This window comes from Dama dama, chromosome 9 (assembly GCF_033118175.1).
Source record: "Dama dama isolate Ldn47 chromosome 9, ASM3311817v1, whole genome shotgun sequence".
Taxonomy (NCBI): Eukaryota; Metazoa; Chordata; class Mammalia; order Artiodactyla; family Cervidae; genus Dama; species Dama dama.
The window spans coordinates 30383798-30402074 of record NC_083689.1 but is presented as its reverse complement, the minus strand read 5'-3'; the positions used below and the strand labels follow the sequence as shown (position 1 = coordinate 30402074).

General features: G+C 42.2%; 1 protein-coding gene and 1 non-coding gene across 3 annotated transcripts in view; one reads left to right on the top strand and one right to left on the bottom strand.

Moving 5' to 3' along the window:
• ALDH7A1 (aldehyde dehydrogenase 7 family member A1) overlaps nt 1-18277 on the bottom strand; it is a 43813-nt gene that overhangs the window by 23820 nt on the left and 1716 nt on the right. For both annotated transcript variants that reach the window (XM_061150879.1, XM_061150878.1), the window contains exons 2-8: nt 18077-18130; nt 17326-17391; nt 11469-11549; nt 10848-10971; nt 7632-7764; nt 5390-5434; nt 2336-2413 (exon numbers count right to left, since the gene is read on the bottom strand). In XM_061150879.1, coding sequence (XP_061006862.1) covers nt 2336-2413; nt 5390-5434; nt 7632-7764; nt 10848-10971; nt 11469-11549; nt 17326-17391; nt 18077-18130 — 581 coding nt within the window. The remainder of the gene's footprint in view (nt 1-2335; nt 2414-5389; nt 5435-7631; nt 7765-10847; nt 10972-11468; nt 11550-17325; nt 17392-18076; nt 18131-18277) is intronic.
• On the top strand, nt 7105-7176 carry TRNAC-GCA (transfer RNA cysteine (anticodon GCA)). The gene has a single exon. It is a non-coding gene; the product is annotated as a tRNA-Cys (tRNA).

The window sequence follows — 18277 nt, the reverse complement described above, 5'->3', positions numbered from 1 at the left end:
TTTCCTTGATGAGCATCTCAGCTATTTTGAAGTCTCTTAATTAAAAGTTTAGGGACTTCCCTGGTGGTCCAGTGGTTAAGGCTCCACGCTCCCAATGCAGGGTGCACGGGTTCAATCCCTGGTCAGGGAACCAAGATCCCGCACGCCGCGTGGCTTGACCAAAAACAAATGAACTCTTCAAAATAAAATAATTTTAAAAATCTTTGAAAAAGAATTAAAAGTGCAAAGACTGTAGGGAAATATCCTAATCATCCCTCATGGAAGCTGACTTAGAAAGTCTGTGCTAGGATCTCCAGTTTCTAAGGGAGGTAGACCAGACACTGTCAATCTGAACCTCCTTACTTATAGATCAGTGCTTCAAAGGGTATGGTGTGTGCCAAGCAAGACAGACACAGGTTCAGACCAATGCAGGGCTGGAAACGCTTGATGACGGTGTGCCTGCAGGCTTCCCCAGGTCAGTCCAGCACACATGGGCACTGCCACTCACGGGGGACGCTGCTTAAAGTCCCCGTGCACACACTCCTGTTATCATCTGAGCTACACCAAGGCCAACTTGCAGGACTGCACGTCCTGAGGACAAGAACAGAGTGGTCAAAGGGTAGACATGTTTTAAATGTCATGTTTTACTGGAAATAGAACTGCCGTATGACCCAGCAATCCCACTCCTGGGCATACACACTGAGGAAACCAGATCTGAAAGAGACACGTGCACCCCAATGTTCATCGCAGCACTGTTTATAATAGCCAGGACATGGAAGCAACCTAGATGCCCATCAGCAGACGAATGGATAAGGAAGCTGTGGTACATATACACCATGGGATATTACTCAGCCGTTAAAAAGAGTTCATTTGAATCAGTTCTAATGAGATGGATGAAACTGGAGCCCATTATACAGAGTGAAGTAAGCCAGAAAGATAAAGAACATTACAGCATACTAACACATACATATGGCATTCAGAAAGATGGTAATGATAACCCTATATGCAAGACAGAAAGAGAGACACAGATGTACAGAACAGACTTTTGGACTCTGTGGGAGAAGGTGAGGGTGGGAAGATCTGAGAGAACAGCATCGAAACATGTATATTACCAAGTGTGAAACAGATCGCCAGCCCAGGTTGGATACATGAGACAAGTGCTCAGGGCTGGTGCACTGGGATGACCCAGAGGGATGGGATGGGGAGGGAGGTGGGAGGGACATTCAGGATGGGGAACACATGTAAATCCATGGCTGATTCATGTCAATGTATGGCAAAAACCACTACAATATTGTAAAGTAATTAGCCTCCAACTAATAAAAATAATTGGAAAAAAAATAAATGTCATGTCACTATATGCACTCTTTATATGGGAGTTGTATTTTCTAAATAGAATTTCTAAAATGTTCTCCCTTATCTTAAAAAAAAAAAAAAAAGCCTTTACTACTCCTTTTTGAGACCGCCCATTAAGTACAAGTATAATAGAGACAAGAGTAAGACTTTTACCATACCAGGAAGGGTTCTAAGACCTGACTCCTAGGAAACGTCAACTAAGAAAAAGTCCAGGCCAGTAGAACCAGCTTTCACCATGGTTCAGAGAAAGTATAGTCCATTTCAGCTGAAAAAGAGGCTGTGACATTCTGCCAAGTGAAAGAAGCCAAACACAAAGGCAATGTGTTGTATGATTCCATTTATAAGAAATACCCCAGAGAGGCAAATACAGAGACAGGAAGTACAAGAGGGGCTGCCAGGGGAGAGGGAAGGAAGTGACTGCTGTGGGTGTCAGGTTCTTTTGAGGCGAGGGTAACAAAAATGTTCTGGAACAAGGTAACGAGGATGGCTGTAGGGCACTGTGACTATTCTAAAAACCACTGGATTGTACATTTTTAAAGAGAGAACTTTATGGTATGTGAATTACACGGCAACTTCTGAAAAACAGTAAATCAGAAGTTGGGTCTCCAGGGTTCCCTTCTTTGGTCACAGAGGAATCCAGAGAATAGGCTATGTGTCCTTGGTGGGGATGAGACACCAGGGCACAAGTCCACAGTTCTGCTTTGTAAGTGAGCACATTGATAAATCAAGCGTCAGGAAACCACAGGCTGCACGCTGGCGCAGTAATGTGTAACACGAACGCCTTACAATAGCAGCTCTGGGCGATGAAAAACGTAAGTCTCACTCACCCTCCAACAGCTGCATATGAATGAAGTAAAGCCCAGTGAGATCCGTAACAGTAAAGATTTCAAAACGCCCCTCTCACCTCCTCCACTATACTGGGTTTTGAAATTCTAGTAGAGATGATTGTAGGTGATCCTCCCAGGTCCTTCAGCAGAAAGACACTCTGGGTCTGCTGACTCACCCGATATCCGCTCCACCACAAGTCAAGGAACAAATTGCACCAGGCAGCTTGTTGTCCTCCAGAACTTTGGCTATTATCCTAGAAAAGAAAAGGCAATTCTAAGGAAGGGACTGATTTAATTTCTTACCGTATTTGGAAAAATAATAAATTCCAACCACTTGGATTTCCTTTTTCAACTTTCTCTCCCATCCCTCAAATATCTAGGCCTAGATTTCTCCTCAGATACTAGAGGAGGTTTTCAAACACTTAAACGCAGAACTTTTTTTTTTTCCCCTAAAAGAAACTTCAGAAGAAGACAGGCAAAATACATAAAAGACCTAAAGCATTGGTCAGGAAGTTCAAGTGATCACTGTTCTCAAGTATTTTCTGCCCAACTATGAAGACATCTGGTTCAAAGTGGTAAACTGACTGCTGGGCTTTTTTGGGGCCCTTTCTCACCAAAAATCCATTAAAATAATGTTAAAGAAATAAAAAGGGATATATGGAATAAAACCCAGAAAGATGAAGAAAATGAAGGATAGGTTCCATTAGCCATGAGAGGTTTTGCCGCATCTCTTCCAACCAGAGCCAGCTAGAGAATGGTAAAGGATGAGAAGGGGAAAAGGTTCCCCAAACCAAGAGGGGATGTGAAGGAAACAGCAGAGGGCGTAGGACCTGCCTGCAGAACCCCAAAGAAGTTCAGCACTAGTGTCCACTAACCTCTTAGTCAGGAAATAGTGCCCCACCCACCAGACTAAAGTAAGGTGGACAAGCAGTCTTTTCTTAGTCTGCTGCTTACAACTTAGGCTGTTAGAGTCAAAATGAGACATATAGTTCAATGCTATTTAAATCTGATTTTAAGTTGTAAAATATGGCTCCAGTAATTCCGATTTCTCTGAAACACAGTTCTTTCGTTGATTTTGAGCTTCCTGAGGAGCAGGTGCCTCAATGGGGCAAAAATTCTTTTGATCCATCACCCCAAGCTACTGGCTACTTTCTACCTGAAATTTCATAAAGATCTAAATTCTATACCCACTTCCATAAAAAAGATACCATTATCATACCCAAGTAAATTCTCCAATTGGCCCCCAAAATATCCTTTACAGCTGTTTTCTTTCCTCCACCCATCAAGGATCACACACTGTAGTTGTCACGTCTGAGACCAAGGATCAGGTTATATAATTCTCTCCAGGGACTCAGGGTGTATCTACTGTCTGCACAAGCAGCTGATTGCACCTGAAGGGTAGGCATTTTGCCTTGCACCTGTGGGTAAAAGTTAATCAAACCCTCTTTCCCTAATTCATGAGAATCTGACCTTGGGTTACTCCTCAGTTTTGTTCCTCAGCTTACCTGATAAACGCCAATGTCAACAATGCTATCTAGACAACATGGCTCATGGTAAAAGCAACGCCTGACTGATCGCCCCCATCTAAACTGGAATGATGACCCGAGAACTATGACTGGAACCTCATGCTTTCACTCTTCTCTGAGTGCAGTGGCTTCTGTAACTACACGTCCCTTGTGAGTGGCTGAAAGCCACGCATACAAGAACTGTTACAAGACTTTCTGGTTTCTGTGGGGCATTGAGCTTCTAGGCCAAGGTAATCCCTATCCAGTGTAGATCTCAGCTCCTCTGCCCCAAATAAACTGATCCAGAAACAACAAATGAAGAGAAATACCTGTACCTGATGCTATCCTCCCAGAAAACTATGTTCCTGTCCTATATGCTTCTAAACAGACAGGTACAATATGTAGTCATCTTCTGAGTCTGAACAGCAGCTGAATTTAAAAACTCCCAGTGAAGAAAAATAAAAATAAAAACTCCCAGTGGATAGTATGATACCTTTTGTTAACTCCAGCACAATATATCATCATTTAACTTACTGTCTTCTATCACAAAAATCAGATGATATTCTCAATTATCTAAAAAAAAAAATCCACCATGTTCCTATATGAAAACCTCAAACCTTTCAAAGGTTTAACCAAATAAATATTCAAAAGCATAAAGAATAACTTTATGTTTTAGAATACCAAAGCAATAAGTGAGAACATAAAAATAATAATTTAATCAGCTTATTTTATAACAACTGGCAAGTCAGTTCACCATGTTCATATTAACTGTTTGCTTTTTTTAAAGGATTATTTTTAAAAATTGCCTAGGGGAATCTCACCATTTTCTCCTTTTTTTTTTTCGAATCTCATTTTTATGTGTTTTGTATATGGGTTCTTTTTAATATTTAATTTGAACCCTTGCCTTAAAAGACATTGTTTCCTCAATATTACACATTCCTTTCAATACTGACACACACTACTCTTAGTCAACTTTTTGCTTGCTAAGCCAGTGTTCCTAAATGATCTTCTAACATTAAGTACCCTCTTATGAATAGACTCCATCACAAGCTCTCTGCCAATAATTCTCAGAGAATGCACGCCATGCAAACAATGTATCATCAAGGGCCCATCATCACCCTACACAGAAAGTCATTTTCCTCTATATGTTCTTTAATTCTGGAATGACAAATTAGTAACATTGACTTTATGACTTAACTAGTGTTATCATGTTTCCAAAGAAGAATAAATAAAACAGTAATTTTTAACCAAAAGATGAAATACATTTTAGACAGTGTCAGAAGAATCAGTTGAATGGTGTAACACTTTCTTTGTTTGCTAACGTCTATTAAACAAGAGCAATAAAAGTATCGGCCTGAGTAGAAATTAAGACCATTAACATGCTGCATAGTTATAGCATATAGCCCCTAAATTGCAAAACTATTTCCTCTCCGCTGGATTTGTTTTTATTTTGCAAGTGACAAAAAGAAATGTTGTAAGAGTTCAAGTTCAACATTTATATCAGTATCTGGCATGTTTCCCATGACTTAAATGACATGGCCCTGAAAAGGATTTGTAAACTACATAATGATATAAAAAATGTTATCACAATCAAAGAATAGAGTTTATCCAGATTCTATGCTAAAATAAATATGACACTTTCATGTCAGATTAAAAATTCAGTGCCTATCAATCACCCTTTAAGATTCTCCCAGACCCGGGAAAAAGAAAGCCACACATACTTACTTTGTGACAGCCACACTAATGAGGGAAGTGGTAGGCGCTCCTTTCCTTGTAAGAGTAAAAAATAAAAACAAAAAAGCAGCTTAATTGGGTGAAAATCATAAATACCTTTTATTTTTAAGCAGAAGCAACGGTCTTTGTGGGAAAAAAGTTCTTAGTAAACAACAGAGCCTAATTACTGAAAGAGAAATCACTCCTTCAGCCTGGTGCCTCTGGGGCTGAAGGGACTATAAAACTTTCATTAAGTATAAAAATGGCACTGAGCCGTTCTGAACCTGCTTGCAGCACTGATCACAGGAACTTTACATTAACCTCTGTCTATTGTGGAAACTGAGTCAAACAGAGATCAATCAACAGCAACTTTCACCGGAAGACTCGGGGGGCTGAGGAAAACCATACTCCTTGCCTAACATGATGCCAAATCATTAATCCAACTACGCCTTGCTTATATAGCCTTTGACTACCTTCAGTTGAGACCACCACCAAGATCAGTACATGTTAGTGGGAACACACAAAGTGGACAAAGACAATTCTGGTTTTCCTGATTTAAGTTCCTCCATTGAACATGAAAGCTAAAAGCAAGCAACTGTTTTGTCGTCTATAAATACTGACATTTCCCCAGCTAACTTTTACTATCGCATATTTCACAGCGATCTAACATTTAATGCAGCAATGGGAATACTGGCCAAGTGCCTGAGAATCACTTGGGAATTCACTATCAAATTTTTATTGAATTAAAAAAGAATTGTGTTTCCAAAAGAAGGTTGTGCCTTATCACAAGCTCTCTTTTCCCTCCTACTTGTTCATTTAGTTTTCTTCTGCTTGTGAAATGTAGCGTAATGAAGACCTTATCTGGTGTTCAGTTCGGTTAGTTCAGTCATGTATGACTCTTGGCCACCCCATGGGCTGCAGCATGCCAGGCTATCCTGTCCATCACCAACTCCTGGAGCTTCTCAGGGATCTGGCTCCCAGTTTCTGGCACACCCAGGATCAACAACCTCAGAACTGTCTGAATGATAGAAGGGCCTTTGTTATGCTACTGAGGTAACTGGTGCCCCTCCGCACAAGATAGCTTCAGGATGGGGGGTGGTGTTGAGAAAGATCAACCGTGGGCGGTCACGTGTACAATTATTTACCCAATCGTGCCAATGTCATAAAAACCCCATAAAAGTTCCCGACGCCAAAGCTCAGTGGAGCCTCCTGGTTGTGAAAGTGACATGTCCTGACCTCATAGGGAGAAGGCAGGGAAGCTCTGTGTTTGAAACCCTTCTAAACCATGCCCTAAATGTATCCTTTACAATCAAAGTGCAACTGCTGAATACTGCACTTTCTTGAGTTCTGTGGACCATTCTCATGAGTTACTCAAACCAGGGTGTGCTGTGCTTAGTCACTGAGTCCCGTCCAGCTCTTTGCGACCCCACGGACTGCGGCCTGCCAGGCCCCTATGTCCACGGGGATTCTCCAGGCAAGAATATTGGAGTGGGTTGCCATGCCCTCCTCCAGGGCATTTTCCCAACCCTTCCAATGTCTCCCGCATTGGAGGCAGATTCGTTACCATCTGGGCCACCAGGGAAGCTCTACTGGAACCAGTGGTAACCTCCAATTGTGTAGACAGCCAATGAGACCTGCAGATGTCCTGAGGACTGGGAACATCTGCAGCTAGCATCTTAAGGGGGAGGAGACTTGTAAAAGACTGAGCCCTTAAACAGGTGGGGGCTTCCCTGCTGGCTCAGAGGTTAAAGCATCTGCCTGCAATGCAGGAGACCCAGGTTCAATCCCTGGGTCGGGAAGATCCCCTGGAGAAGGAAATGGCAACCTACTCCAGTATTCTTGCCTGGAGAATCCCATGGATGGAAGAGCCTGGTGGGCTACAGTCTACGGGGTTGCAAAAGTTGGACACGACTGAGCGGCTTCACTCACTCGCTCAAACAGGTGGAGTCTGATACTGAGTCCAAGTAATTAATGTCAAAATTGAATTACAGTATACTTGCTTGGGGTAGAAATAACTAGAAGGAAGATGGTATAAGGTTGTGTCAAAAAGTTAAGTGGAAAAATATAAATTTTACCAATGGTAAAATATGTAAATAACTAAAACCCAGCATTTCACAACTAGCAGGTGTCACTTGCAATGTTAACGGAAAGAGTAGTACAAAACATTTCAACACATTTGCAATACTCTCAGTAGTACCCGAAAATGGAGACTTCTACCATCAAACTACTGGATAGGAAAAAGAGCCGTTCTTACCAAAGGCAAGCATTCCCACAGATCATGGCAATGGCGTTGTTCCAGCCGTACACGGCCACAGGAAAGTTGAATGCAGTGATGACTCCAACCAGGCCTACAGGATTCCACTGTTCAATGAGAGCATGGCCAGGTCCTAAGGATGAAGAAGGCATGGAACATGCTTAAACACATTAATTACAAGCCTGTTGAGGTCACAAGATCAAAGTCTGCAATCTTTCACTTTCAGAACAAAGACGCACCAGAGCACGTGAGGACTACAGAAGCTTTGTAGCAGATCACCTAACTCAGCTGGGGGACACGGTACATTCACCAGCATACAACAAACGCTGTTATTACCAGACTGTCTTATAAACCATGAGGATCTCCATCAAGCCTCTACTCCTCGAAGGAACTCTGTGTGGATCAGGGCAGTGCCAGTCCCATCTGGGAGACAAGGAAACTTCAGAGAGTAAATGAGACGTGTCCTCGGTGATGTGATCGCCAAGGGCAGGGCACGACCACGACCCAGGAGTCATGACTCTCAGGGCCGTGTTCCTGACGCTGCCGGATGAAGCCCTCAGCTCACCTCTCTAAATTCAGGACAAAGTGACTCATGTACAGGGCGGGGAAGTTTTAATAATTACATAAACGTTGAATGAATTAACTGTACACATCTTTACACACCTATAGGAAAACTGAAAATATAAATTAAAACAGTTGTATCTCATAGACAAACTTAAGTCATCATAATCCCACAAGCTGTTGTTCAGTCGCTCAGTCGGGCCTGACTCTTTGCTGCAGCACCCCAGGCTTCCCTGTCCTTCACCATCTCCCGCAGTTTGCTCAAACTCATATCCACTGAGGTGGTGATGCCATCCGACCACCTCACCCCACAAGAGCCTTATTTAATCAAAGGCAGCTGAAGCAGTGAAGAACCAGAGTGAGGAATGCGAAGGTTCATGAAACGTGGCTAAAGGCAGGAGGAAGGCCGCCCTCCCAGCCATCAACCTCTCTGGCCATGCTCACCCTGCCAGCGAGAACAGGGACCCCACCACTTGCCCCACCGCACTCCCAGGCTCCCCCTTAGTCCGGGAGCCCTGTTCTCCGGAGAGGTGACGTGCTGGGACAGTCTCTTCCTCGCAGAGCCTGCCTCCTCCTCTCTGCTGCTCCCCTCTGCATCCTTCCCTCCAGGGAGCCAGCAGAGCTCTGACGACAGGACTCCCCCCGCTTGCCACACTCTGGCAACCCCATCACTACTGAAGCCGCCCTCAGGATAAAGTCCAAACTCCAGGAAAAGTCCCTTCCCAAGGTTCCTTCTCCATCCATCTCTCCCTTCATACTGCGCCCTCTGGCAGGGCTGAAGTAACACAGTTCCCCAAGTAAGCCAACTTCTCCCATCTTAAGCTTCCACACAGGCTTCTTCCCAGTTTAAAACCACCCCCGGGAATACCCTGGCAGCCCAGTGGTTAAGATTTCATGCTTCCACCACAGGGCACAGGTTTGATCTCTGGTTGGGGAACTAAGTTAAGATCCTGCATGCCGTGTGGCCAATAAGTAAAAATAAACAAAATTAAAATGCAAGGAATCTACAGCTTTATACATTTCTTGAGGGAAAGGACTACATTTTTTCAACCAAGTATTACCTATTAGATCACTTAGCAGACACTCAACAAGCATTAATTGAATTCATGAAGTCAAAGTTACCCAAGAGCTTCTGCATAAATGAATAATCTATTTTTTTAATGTGTAAACAATTGAAAAGTATTTTAATTGGTGAGTCAGACATTACAGCAGGTAAAATTAAAAGTTACTTGCTTGCATATATATACCTCCACAAATTGGCAGTTTACTTTCTTAACTCTGAACAACGTCTGAAAAGTATTGAATATAAAATTAACCTTGGCTAATGGGACTCGCTGTTACATATCAAATTATGGACAATAACTGTACATTTGAAAAGAACTCCCTCTTTCTAGCAGCAGGGAATTTGCCCAATATTCCAAGAGGAAACAGGAAAACGTGATTTTTTAAAAATGTCTTTTTCTGATTATAAATGTAACCTAATTCCCAGTGTGGAAACTTTGGAAAATATAGAAGACAGACAATACCAACCACTAATAATTCTGCCTTGACAGATAACCACCATTACTACTTCAGGAGATTTCCACCTCTGTGGTTTCAATACAGTCACATGAACTCACCCGGTTTGTTCCATTGACAGGGCAAACACTACAAACTGTGTAAGCCCTTGTCCCCATCACTGAGTACAAGGGTGCAGCACAGTTTAACTGCCAAAGACTGAAAACACCCTAAATATCTATTACTTGGGAGCTGGTCACCCTTACAACAAAACAGCAATTAAAAAAAGAAGATGAAGGAAGCATCTTACTGGAACAATATGAAACAATTTCTAAGATACATTAAGTAGGAAAAAAGTATAAAATGGAACAGATGGTTTGCTACATATCTGTCTGCAGGTGAAAAAGCTCTGGAAAGATATACTCGAGAAACCAGAAACATTTGATACGGTCACCGGAATACTATGGAGTATCCCACTGGGAGGAAGAAAATATTTCTTCCTTCACCTTTTTATTCCTCTTTAATTTTGTGACATGAAAAATACTACCTTCTCAAATCAAAATAATCTAAAAGTAAGTATATATAGAAAAAGAAGACAAAGTAAAAATAAGTAAGTACAACTTTCCTATAAAGTCTGCGATTGGGGAAGGCAATCTTTATGATCTCTTGACAATATCCGCTAATAGACTGCCAAAATTATTTGCTCAACCTTTGTCATGATTGGACATTTAGGTCATTTCTATTGTTTCCTGTTGATGGGACAATGAACACCTTAATACTTGAACCTCAGTTGCATTTCAGATTATTTACTTAAATCAAGATTCTGGAAACTTGCATTAAATATTTAAGGTTTTTTTGATAGATATTTTTCCAAAATGTTTTCCAGAGAAGATTGGTGATTCACTTCACAAAGTCTCCATAAAAAAGTATCAGTCTCATCCATGAACTTGCCAATACTGAGCTTTATCTTAAAAAATTTAAAAAGTTTAAGCATCTTGCTCTGATTATTCTCACCTGTTTTAATTTGACTTTCTTAGTAAAGAGATTAAAGACATTTTCATATACAAGTATTTTGTGGAAACTGCTCACAACCAGAGAATTTTGGGGAGTTCTCTGTTTTGGAGTGCAATACTTAGCAGAACTGACTTCACTGCTTACTTTCAGAAGGCAGGATGGGTCCCCCAATCATCCGAGATAAGCCAACAGCATAATCACAAACATCCACGTATTCCTGAACTTCTCCCACACCTTCCACCAAGATCTTCCCCATCTCCAAAGACACCTAAAAATACAGAAGACCAAGCAGCAATTTTCCAACAGAATTCATGCTTTAAACATGAAATTTGAGGTGGGGAAAACAAAACATTTTGTTTCTGCTTTGTGAGGGTTACAAACCACAGTCTGTTCTTATTTTTCTGAAGAATTTTAAAGCCCAAGAATTGTCTTCACATTTTCCTATCCATCTTGTTAATCTTTCCTCTAAAGAAAAGATTTTTGAAACATATGTTACAAATTTATATACATATATACTTTTGAGATACATAAGTGAATGAAGTCGCTCAGTCTTGTCCGACTCTGCGACCCCGTGGACTGTAACCTTCCAGGCTCCTCTGTCCATGGGATTCTCCAGGCAAGAATACTGGAGTGGGTTGCCATTTCCTTCTCCAGGTAAAATACGTAAATTATGACCTTAAAAAGATCACAATCTTATACACCAAAGTATAAAATAGCCTTATTCTTCACTCATAGTACTATATATTTACTACAAAAATACTTTACCAAGCTTCCTAGTACTTGGATCTTCTCCCGCAAGGCATCACCAATCTGTCTCACCACTTCTCCTCGCTTTGGAGCAGGAATCTAAGGAAGGAATGGCATTTCAGTGTCTGCTGAAAAGTGTAAGCTCATGTCTATTAATGTGGTATTAATGTGCTGTAATAGAACAAAGCACAACTATGTCAAAAACATTCGTTTTGATCCCATCAGTGTCTGATGACAGGCCTTAAAACCCATTCCAGAGGCCAAGAAAATACACAGATGACACATTCTTGGTGAGCAAGGGCTGTGCCAAGTACAGAGAGAAATTCAGACTGAACACAACTTTCTGGGGTGACTCTGCGTGCTTAGTGGTTTGTTCCTTAGCCGTGTCCAACTCTCTGCGACCCTATGGGCCATGGCCTGCCAGTCTCCCCTGTCCCTGGGATTCTCCAGGCAAGAATAATGGAGTGGTGGAATGACTCTAGAAAGCTCTAAATACCTTACATAATCTGGAACCCTATATGATTCCCAGTGATGTTTTCATACGGGTCAAACTGATTGCAAACCCAAACCCTAAATTCAGCTTATGTAGGCTGATGGTCCAAAATCCATTCAAATCATACCACTCACGCATGAAATACTTTCTGAGCACTTACTGTGTGACATCAGCGATACTAGGCACTGGGGCTGAAATAATTGAGGCACTCATGGAGCTCGGGGCTCTTCTTCACTCTCTCTCTTCCCCAAATGTACACCAAATATCCTTGTATAGTTTTTCTAATCTAAGGGTAGCCTGGCCTTCTACTAACATTTCAAATACATCCTGAGCCCCCACTACTTTGAACAGGCAGTTCTACTTCTGGAAACTGACCATATACATAAGTGTGCAAAAGTATAGGTTACAACAGCATTTACTGCAGTGCTATTTCCAGTAGAGAAACAGAAACCATCCAAATGCCCATCAGCATATGATTGGTTAATTATAGAATAGCCATAAAACGGAGGGCTTCCCTGGCAGCTCATATGGTTAAGAATCAGTCTGCAAGGCAGGAGACTGGGGTTCGATCCCAGGGTTGTGAAGATCCCCTGGAGGAGAGCATGGGAACCCACTCCAGTATTCTTGCCTGGAGACTCCCCATGGACAGAGGAGCCTGGTAGGCTACAGTCCACGGGTTCACAGAGTTGGACATGACTGAGTGACTAAGCACAGAACAGCACATAAAATCTCCAGACACGTTCTAAAAAGAATAAAATAGATTTATAAGGAAAAACTTTTAAGAGCCATAATAAGACAACAACAAAAAAAAGCAAGATAATGCATATGGTAAGTAAACTTCTGCTTAAATTTCATGGAATTTGCAACAAGAGGTTAACAGTTGCAATTTCCAGGAAATGGAATCACAACACTTTGATTCTCTGCATTTTGTACGTCTGCAACATTTGCCATTTTTATGATACATGCACACTTTTGGAAACAGTAAACAAAAATTATAACGTTAAATGAAACAGCAAAGATCCTCTGTATTTTCTTAGGCACCGAATGAGTTGAACCAAATTTAGCCCACACATTTATAGCCTTAGCAAATTGGTTAACTTCAACTCGGAATGGCTAATTCAGTACACATGACTATTCTGAGCTTATTTATTCTATTAGTCTTTAAACCACCACTTACTGCACACATTTTATGTGCCAGATAGTGTGCTATTCCCCAGGATTCAAGGGAAACAAGGCAGCTAGATTCAAGTCCATTGGGGATGGCAGACACAAAACAGGAGATTATAATCTCACGTGGTAAGCACCATGATGGCGCTAGACCACACAAGCGGACCACCTATTGGTAGTAACCCAGTAGTAACTCCTTGGGGGCAAGGAGGTGGGAAGGAGGGGGGCTTTTAAAAGAGTTGAGGCCTAAAGCTTGATTAGTATTTGCCATCTGAAGAGGTAGATAAAGTAGAGGGGAATTATGGGAGACAGAGAACATAACATATGCAAAGGTTAAAAGGCAAGAGAATATGATAATTTTGGGAAACTATAAAGACTTCAAAGAAGTTAGGAGTGGAAAGTAGGGGCCACACTGCAAAGGACCATGTAAAGGATCCAAAGAGCAGTGGGGAAATCACTAGAGGTTTTTGTACAGGGGGGAGAAAAATCACAGTGCATTTCAATTTTTTAGCCGCAGCATGCAGGGACTTAGCTCCCTGATCAAGGACCAAATCCAGGCCCACTGCAGGGGAAGCACAGTCTTAACCACTAGACCACCAAGAAAGTCCCTCACAGTGCATTTTAAAATACCACTCTAGATGTGGTATAGAAAATGTTATCAGAGGGAAGAAAGACTCAGGCAGGAACACTATGAAGCCAGACAAGAGATGGTGGCTGTCTGGACCACAAAAACAGCAATAGAGATAAACATAATTCAAACTGTTTAAGACCTGGCAACTGATCAAGTCTCAACCCTGGGTACACATTAGAACCAACTACCCAAGGTTTAAACTACATTCCATCTCAGACCACTCAAACTTGACTTTTTTTTTTTCTTTCTTCCCGCTTCCAAAATGATGGGTAGGAGCAGCAAGAGATAAAAAGAAAGTCAGGACTAAGTATGAGGTGAGGGATGAGGGGTGCAGGTAACCAGGAAGACAGTCCCATTCCCCGTGTGGGTTTGACCAGCCCAGCACAACAGCACAGCAGTAACCTTCGACCCTCCTGAAGACAGCCACCAAGTCCTCATTTCTGCACACTTCACTCTGAAGTCAGGGTTACAGTGAGCATCAGAGACAGCCAGGAGCAGGGAACTAAGAGCACTGAGTGAGTTATCTGCTGAGCCCTTGGGGAAGTATTGCAAAGACAACCGTATTAAAGAGCTACAGAGACATATGTATACCTATGGCTGATTCACATTGATATTTGGCAGGAAACAACAAAATTCTGTAAAGCAATTATCCTTCAATTAAAAATTAATTAACTTTAAAAAAAAAAAAAGAGAGAGAGAGCTATAGGTATCTGGAATCCCTTTATGCAGCTGGAGAAGGCCCATTCACGTTCCTGTCATCAAGAGAAGAAAAAGACTCTGGCTTTCCTCCTCACCAGGAATGCAGAAGGAAAGTGATGGCACCCACAAGGGATGCAGACGGGCAGAAACAGGTGGCATTTGGACTAAATCAGCTCATGAAAGAAAAGAGCAGAGCAAGAATTCCCAACCAGGTTCTCGGTGGTTAGTTTTAGTTAAGAGAAACATTTTTACAAACTGCCTTTTCATATTATCATACTGTCTCCTTTTTCCTTAAAAAAAAAAAAAGGTTCCCTTTGAAAAATTCCAGGTCTAATACAAATGAACTAAATGTAACTGCAGTTTGTCCTCATAGGCAAAGCACCCAGGAGGGTCAGGGCCAAGCAGAAGTAGCCCCATGCAAGTGAGGATCCAAGAGGGAAAGTATGTACACGAGGAGGACCAAGCTTTGTTCTGTTCATGTTTGAGCAGTCCTGGAGGCACACAGAAGAAATGCTCTGCTTCCTCCCTAAACTCTGGACTCAACGGCTTAACTCAAATTCCAACAAGTGGGATTCCCAACTGATTCTCCCATCACCCAGGAAAGCCACTCGTTCCCACTTAGCAGCCCCACTCTATGGAGAGGAATAAAAATGAAGAGCAGAAAGAGAGGTTGGCCTGACTGTGGAAGAGCAGACTTCAAATAAGAACCTGAATTCGAAAACAGCAGCAACGTCACAGTACAGCACAATATTCAAGACATCACAGTGCCGACGGCCACCCCCGTGGGCAAAGCCAAGACTGACCGAAAAGCCAGTTCAGGGAAAGAAAAGACCCTGAATTCACACAAATCTTTTTTCAAGCAAGACTGTATTTACTGTGGGTACATACACACATATAGTGGAAGTTTCTGATCAAAAGTTCCACTAGAATTCAAAACAACACATGCAAAGAGTGAATCTTAACGCAACTTATGGACTTCAGTTACTACTGATGTGTCTGCACTGGCTCACCAATTATAAGATGTACCACACTAACGCAGGGTGTTAATACAGGAAACTTAGGAGTTCAGAATACGCCACCCCAGTATGGACCAGTCTGAGAAGTTCTTTGGCTTTATTCTGAGCTACAGATAACTAAGGCCCAGGAGACTCAGGAAAAGATTTCTAACTCCCCTTAACAGCCTAAAAGAAATTAAAAAGGGACCTGTACCAGGAGTTATCAACAGAGAAAACTTTTTATATCTGACTTATCTGCATGAGAAGGAAAGCGTCTGCTTACCGAACACGTGCTCCTACTTAGCTCAGGATGGTGTATAAGCTTCAACAGCCTGGCTGCCTTTCGGTCTCATATCTTTATGCCTCCCCCTCATAAAAAATTAAAATTTGTTTTTCTCCTGCTAATCTGTTGTATATTGGTTAATTATTAGGCCAGCCAAAGAACCTAGAAGGGAAGAATAAAAAACTTTCCTCCCCTAAAGTTTCACCCTAAAACTGTTCTAAAATAGTCTATTAATTGAAAAAACAAAAACAATATACCTGTCCCTCAATATCCATGAGAGACTGGTTCAGGACCCCCATGGATTCCAAAACCTATGGATGCTCAAGCCCCTTATACAGAGTGGTGGAGAATAGTCAGCACTCCGTACCCGCAGACGTGAGCCCTGCAGATGTGGAATGAGCTGATTTAAAATAAGCTGACATGGCATCGGCCACTATTCTCTACATTGCTAAGGTGAACTTCACTTAGCACACTATTGACTTTTGCAAGCAGTATTTTCTTGGTTCAAGGATTTTTTCAGTTCAGTTTTTGATTGTATATCATAAACCCGGAGCCTGACTTATAGCCAAAATTAGTTAAAGGAAACATTCTTCCTGCTTTGCACAGAGGCAGTCTCTTGGCTAACAGTAACCCTGCATCCAATTCAGGGCTCTCCTGGAGAGTCTGCCCTTTCCCAAGTTCCCGGAGCAACCACTGATTCAGGAGGAAAAAAACAAAAAAAAACCACTGAGGCTCAGCAGTTTCAAACTTAGCAGCACATGGTTCTAAAAATCAAACAGGTACTAAGGGTTACCCCTGCGTGTAAGCATGTTAAATGATTAGCTCATTTAACCCTTTTGATAACCCAAGAGGTAAGCACACCTGGCCTCCCCTTTTCTACAAAAGACAAAGCACACGAAGCGAAGTAACCGCCTGGGGCAGAGCTGGGTTAACCTTTCAGGATATTCCTGTAGCTTCAGGCCAAGTATCTCAGGCCGAAGACCAAAAGGGAGGTTCAGGGTAAACCGGGAGATCCAGACTAAGCCAGTTCTTTACTCTCCCCTCCTCCAGAGCCTGGCCCTCATCTATTGACAGCTCAGGGTGGCCCAGCCCAGCTCCAGTCAGTTCCTACACCTGCTCAAAGAACTGGTGGAGACAGAGAGGGGGAGGCAGAATTAGCCTCAAAGCCTCATCAGACTGCAGAGGAACTGGAGCCTAGGCCCTATGAGGGCAGCTGCTGACACCACTCCCTCTGAACCAAGAATGCCTACCTATTGCTAACATCCCCTCCCTCCCCCTAAAAAAACTTGGAGGTCGGAGAGGAGCATATGGTTTATTTTTAGCATAGATATTCCTTTCTCTTTGCTTAATCTTTGGAGACTTGGGTGTTCAGAGATCAGCTGGAGATGCAAGTGTTCATAGATTGTTTACGCTACGTCAGTACAGAGTTCTTTTCCCTTTAAAATTACCCTGCTATTGAAGGCAAAATATGGAAAAGAGTACCTGAGTTCAGGACTACACCTTAGAGATAGTCACAGCCCCCAAGAAGCTCCAGTTTCAGCAAGGGGGCGCTGGCTGCCTCCCGTCTGTCATTCAGTAGGTATTTGTGTCACGGACTCCGTACTTACATCTGCCCAGATGCTCCATGCTTCTCTTGCTTTCTTTACAGTTTCTTCATAGTCAGCCATGCTGGCCTAAATAAAGATTTGGAGGGAGACAAAGGGAAAAGGAAAGAGCAGTGATGATCCCCTCCTAAGAACATAGACTTTTGGAAAAGAATTGTAAAATCCCCAGTGACCCTAAGATTTTCGGTTTAAAATGATTATCACAGGTTACACTTCCAAAAACTTGCCAGAATTTGCTAAGTTAGAAACTGTACCTTTTAAAACCTTGCCTTTCAAAGCAAGGTCCAGGAGCCTCATCTGTGAGCAATACCTGAAGTATATTAGAAATTCAGAACCTCAGGCTACAACATAGATTCAAGAGGTCAGAACATTCATCTTAACCCAAGTCCCCTGGTGATCGAGAAACATAGAGCTCAATGGAACCCCTCTTGGGTAGTCCTCTCTAGGGGTCACCTTTTCCAGAGCATATACACCCTCACAGAGTACAGGGTCTCCCCGAGAATTTTTTTTTTCCAGGCAGGCAGTGTAACATGCAAGATCTAAGTTCCCCCACCAGGATCAAACACATGTTCCCAGCAGCTGAAGCCCAATATTTTAACCACTGAACCTGCAGGGAAGTCCCTCCCCCAGACATTCTTAAACTTTAAATTAAAAGGAAACATTCTTTGACTTTGTAAATTTGTATAACTCAGTGAGCACTGGCACAAACTCCCTAAGGGCATTTTGCATTAAAAAAAAAAACAAAAGCACTTACCTGTCTGACTCTTGCAATGGGCTCATTGTTAGCAGGACAATAGGTGGTGATAACCTAAAACAAAAAGATGATCTATATAAATAGAAAGTGGGGGAGCAGACTTAATGCAGGAAGGTAAAAAGGAAGGTGGGGCGGAAACTAAGATACAAAAACCCAACTCAGAACCTTTACGTTGGTGGTGGTGGTGGTTTAGTCGCTAAG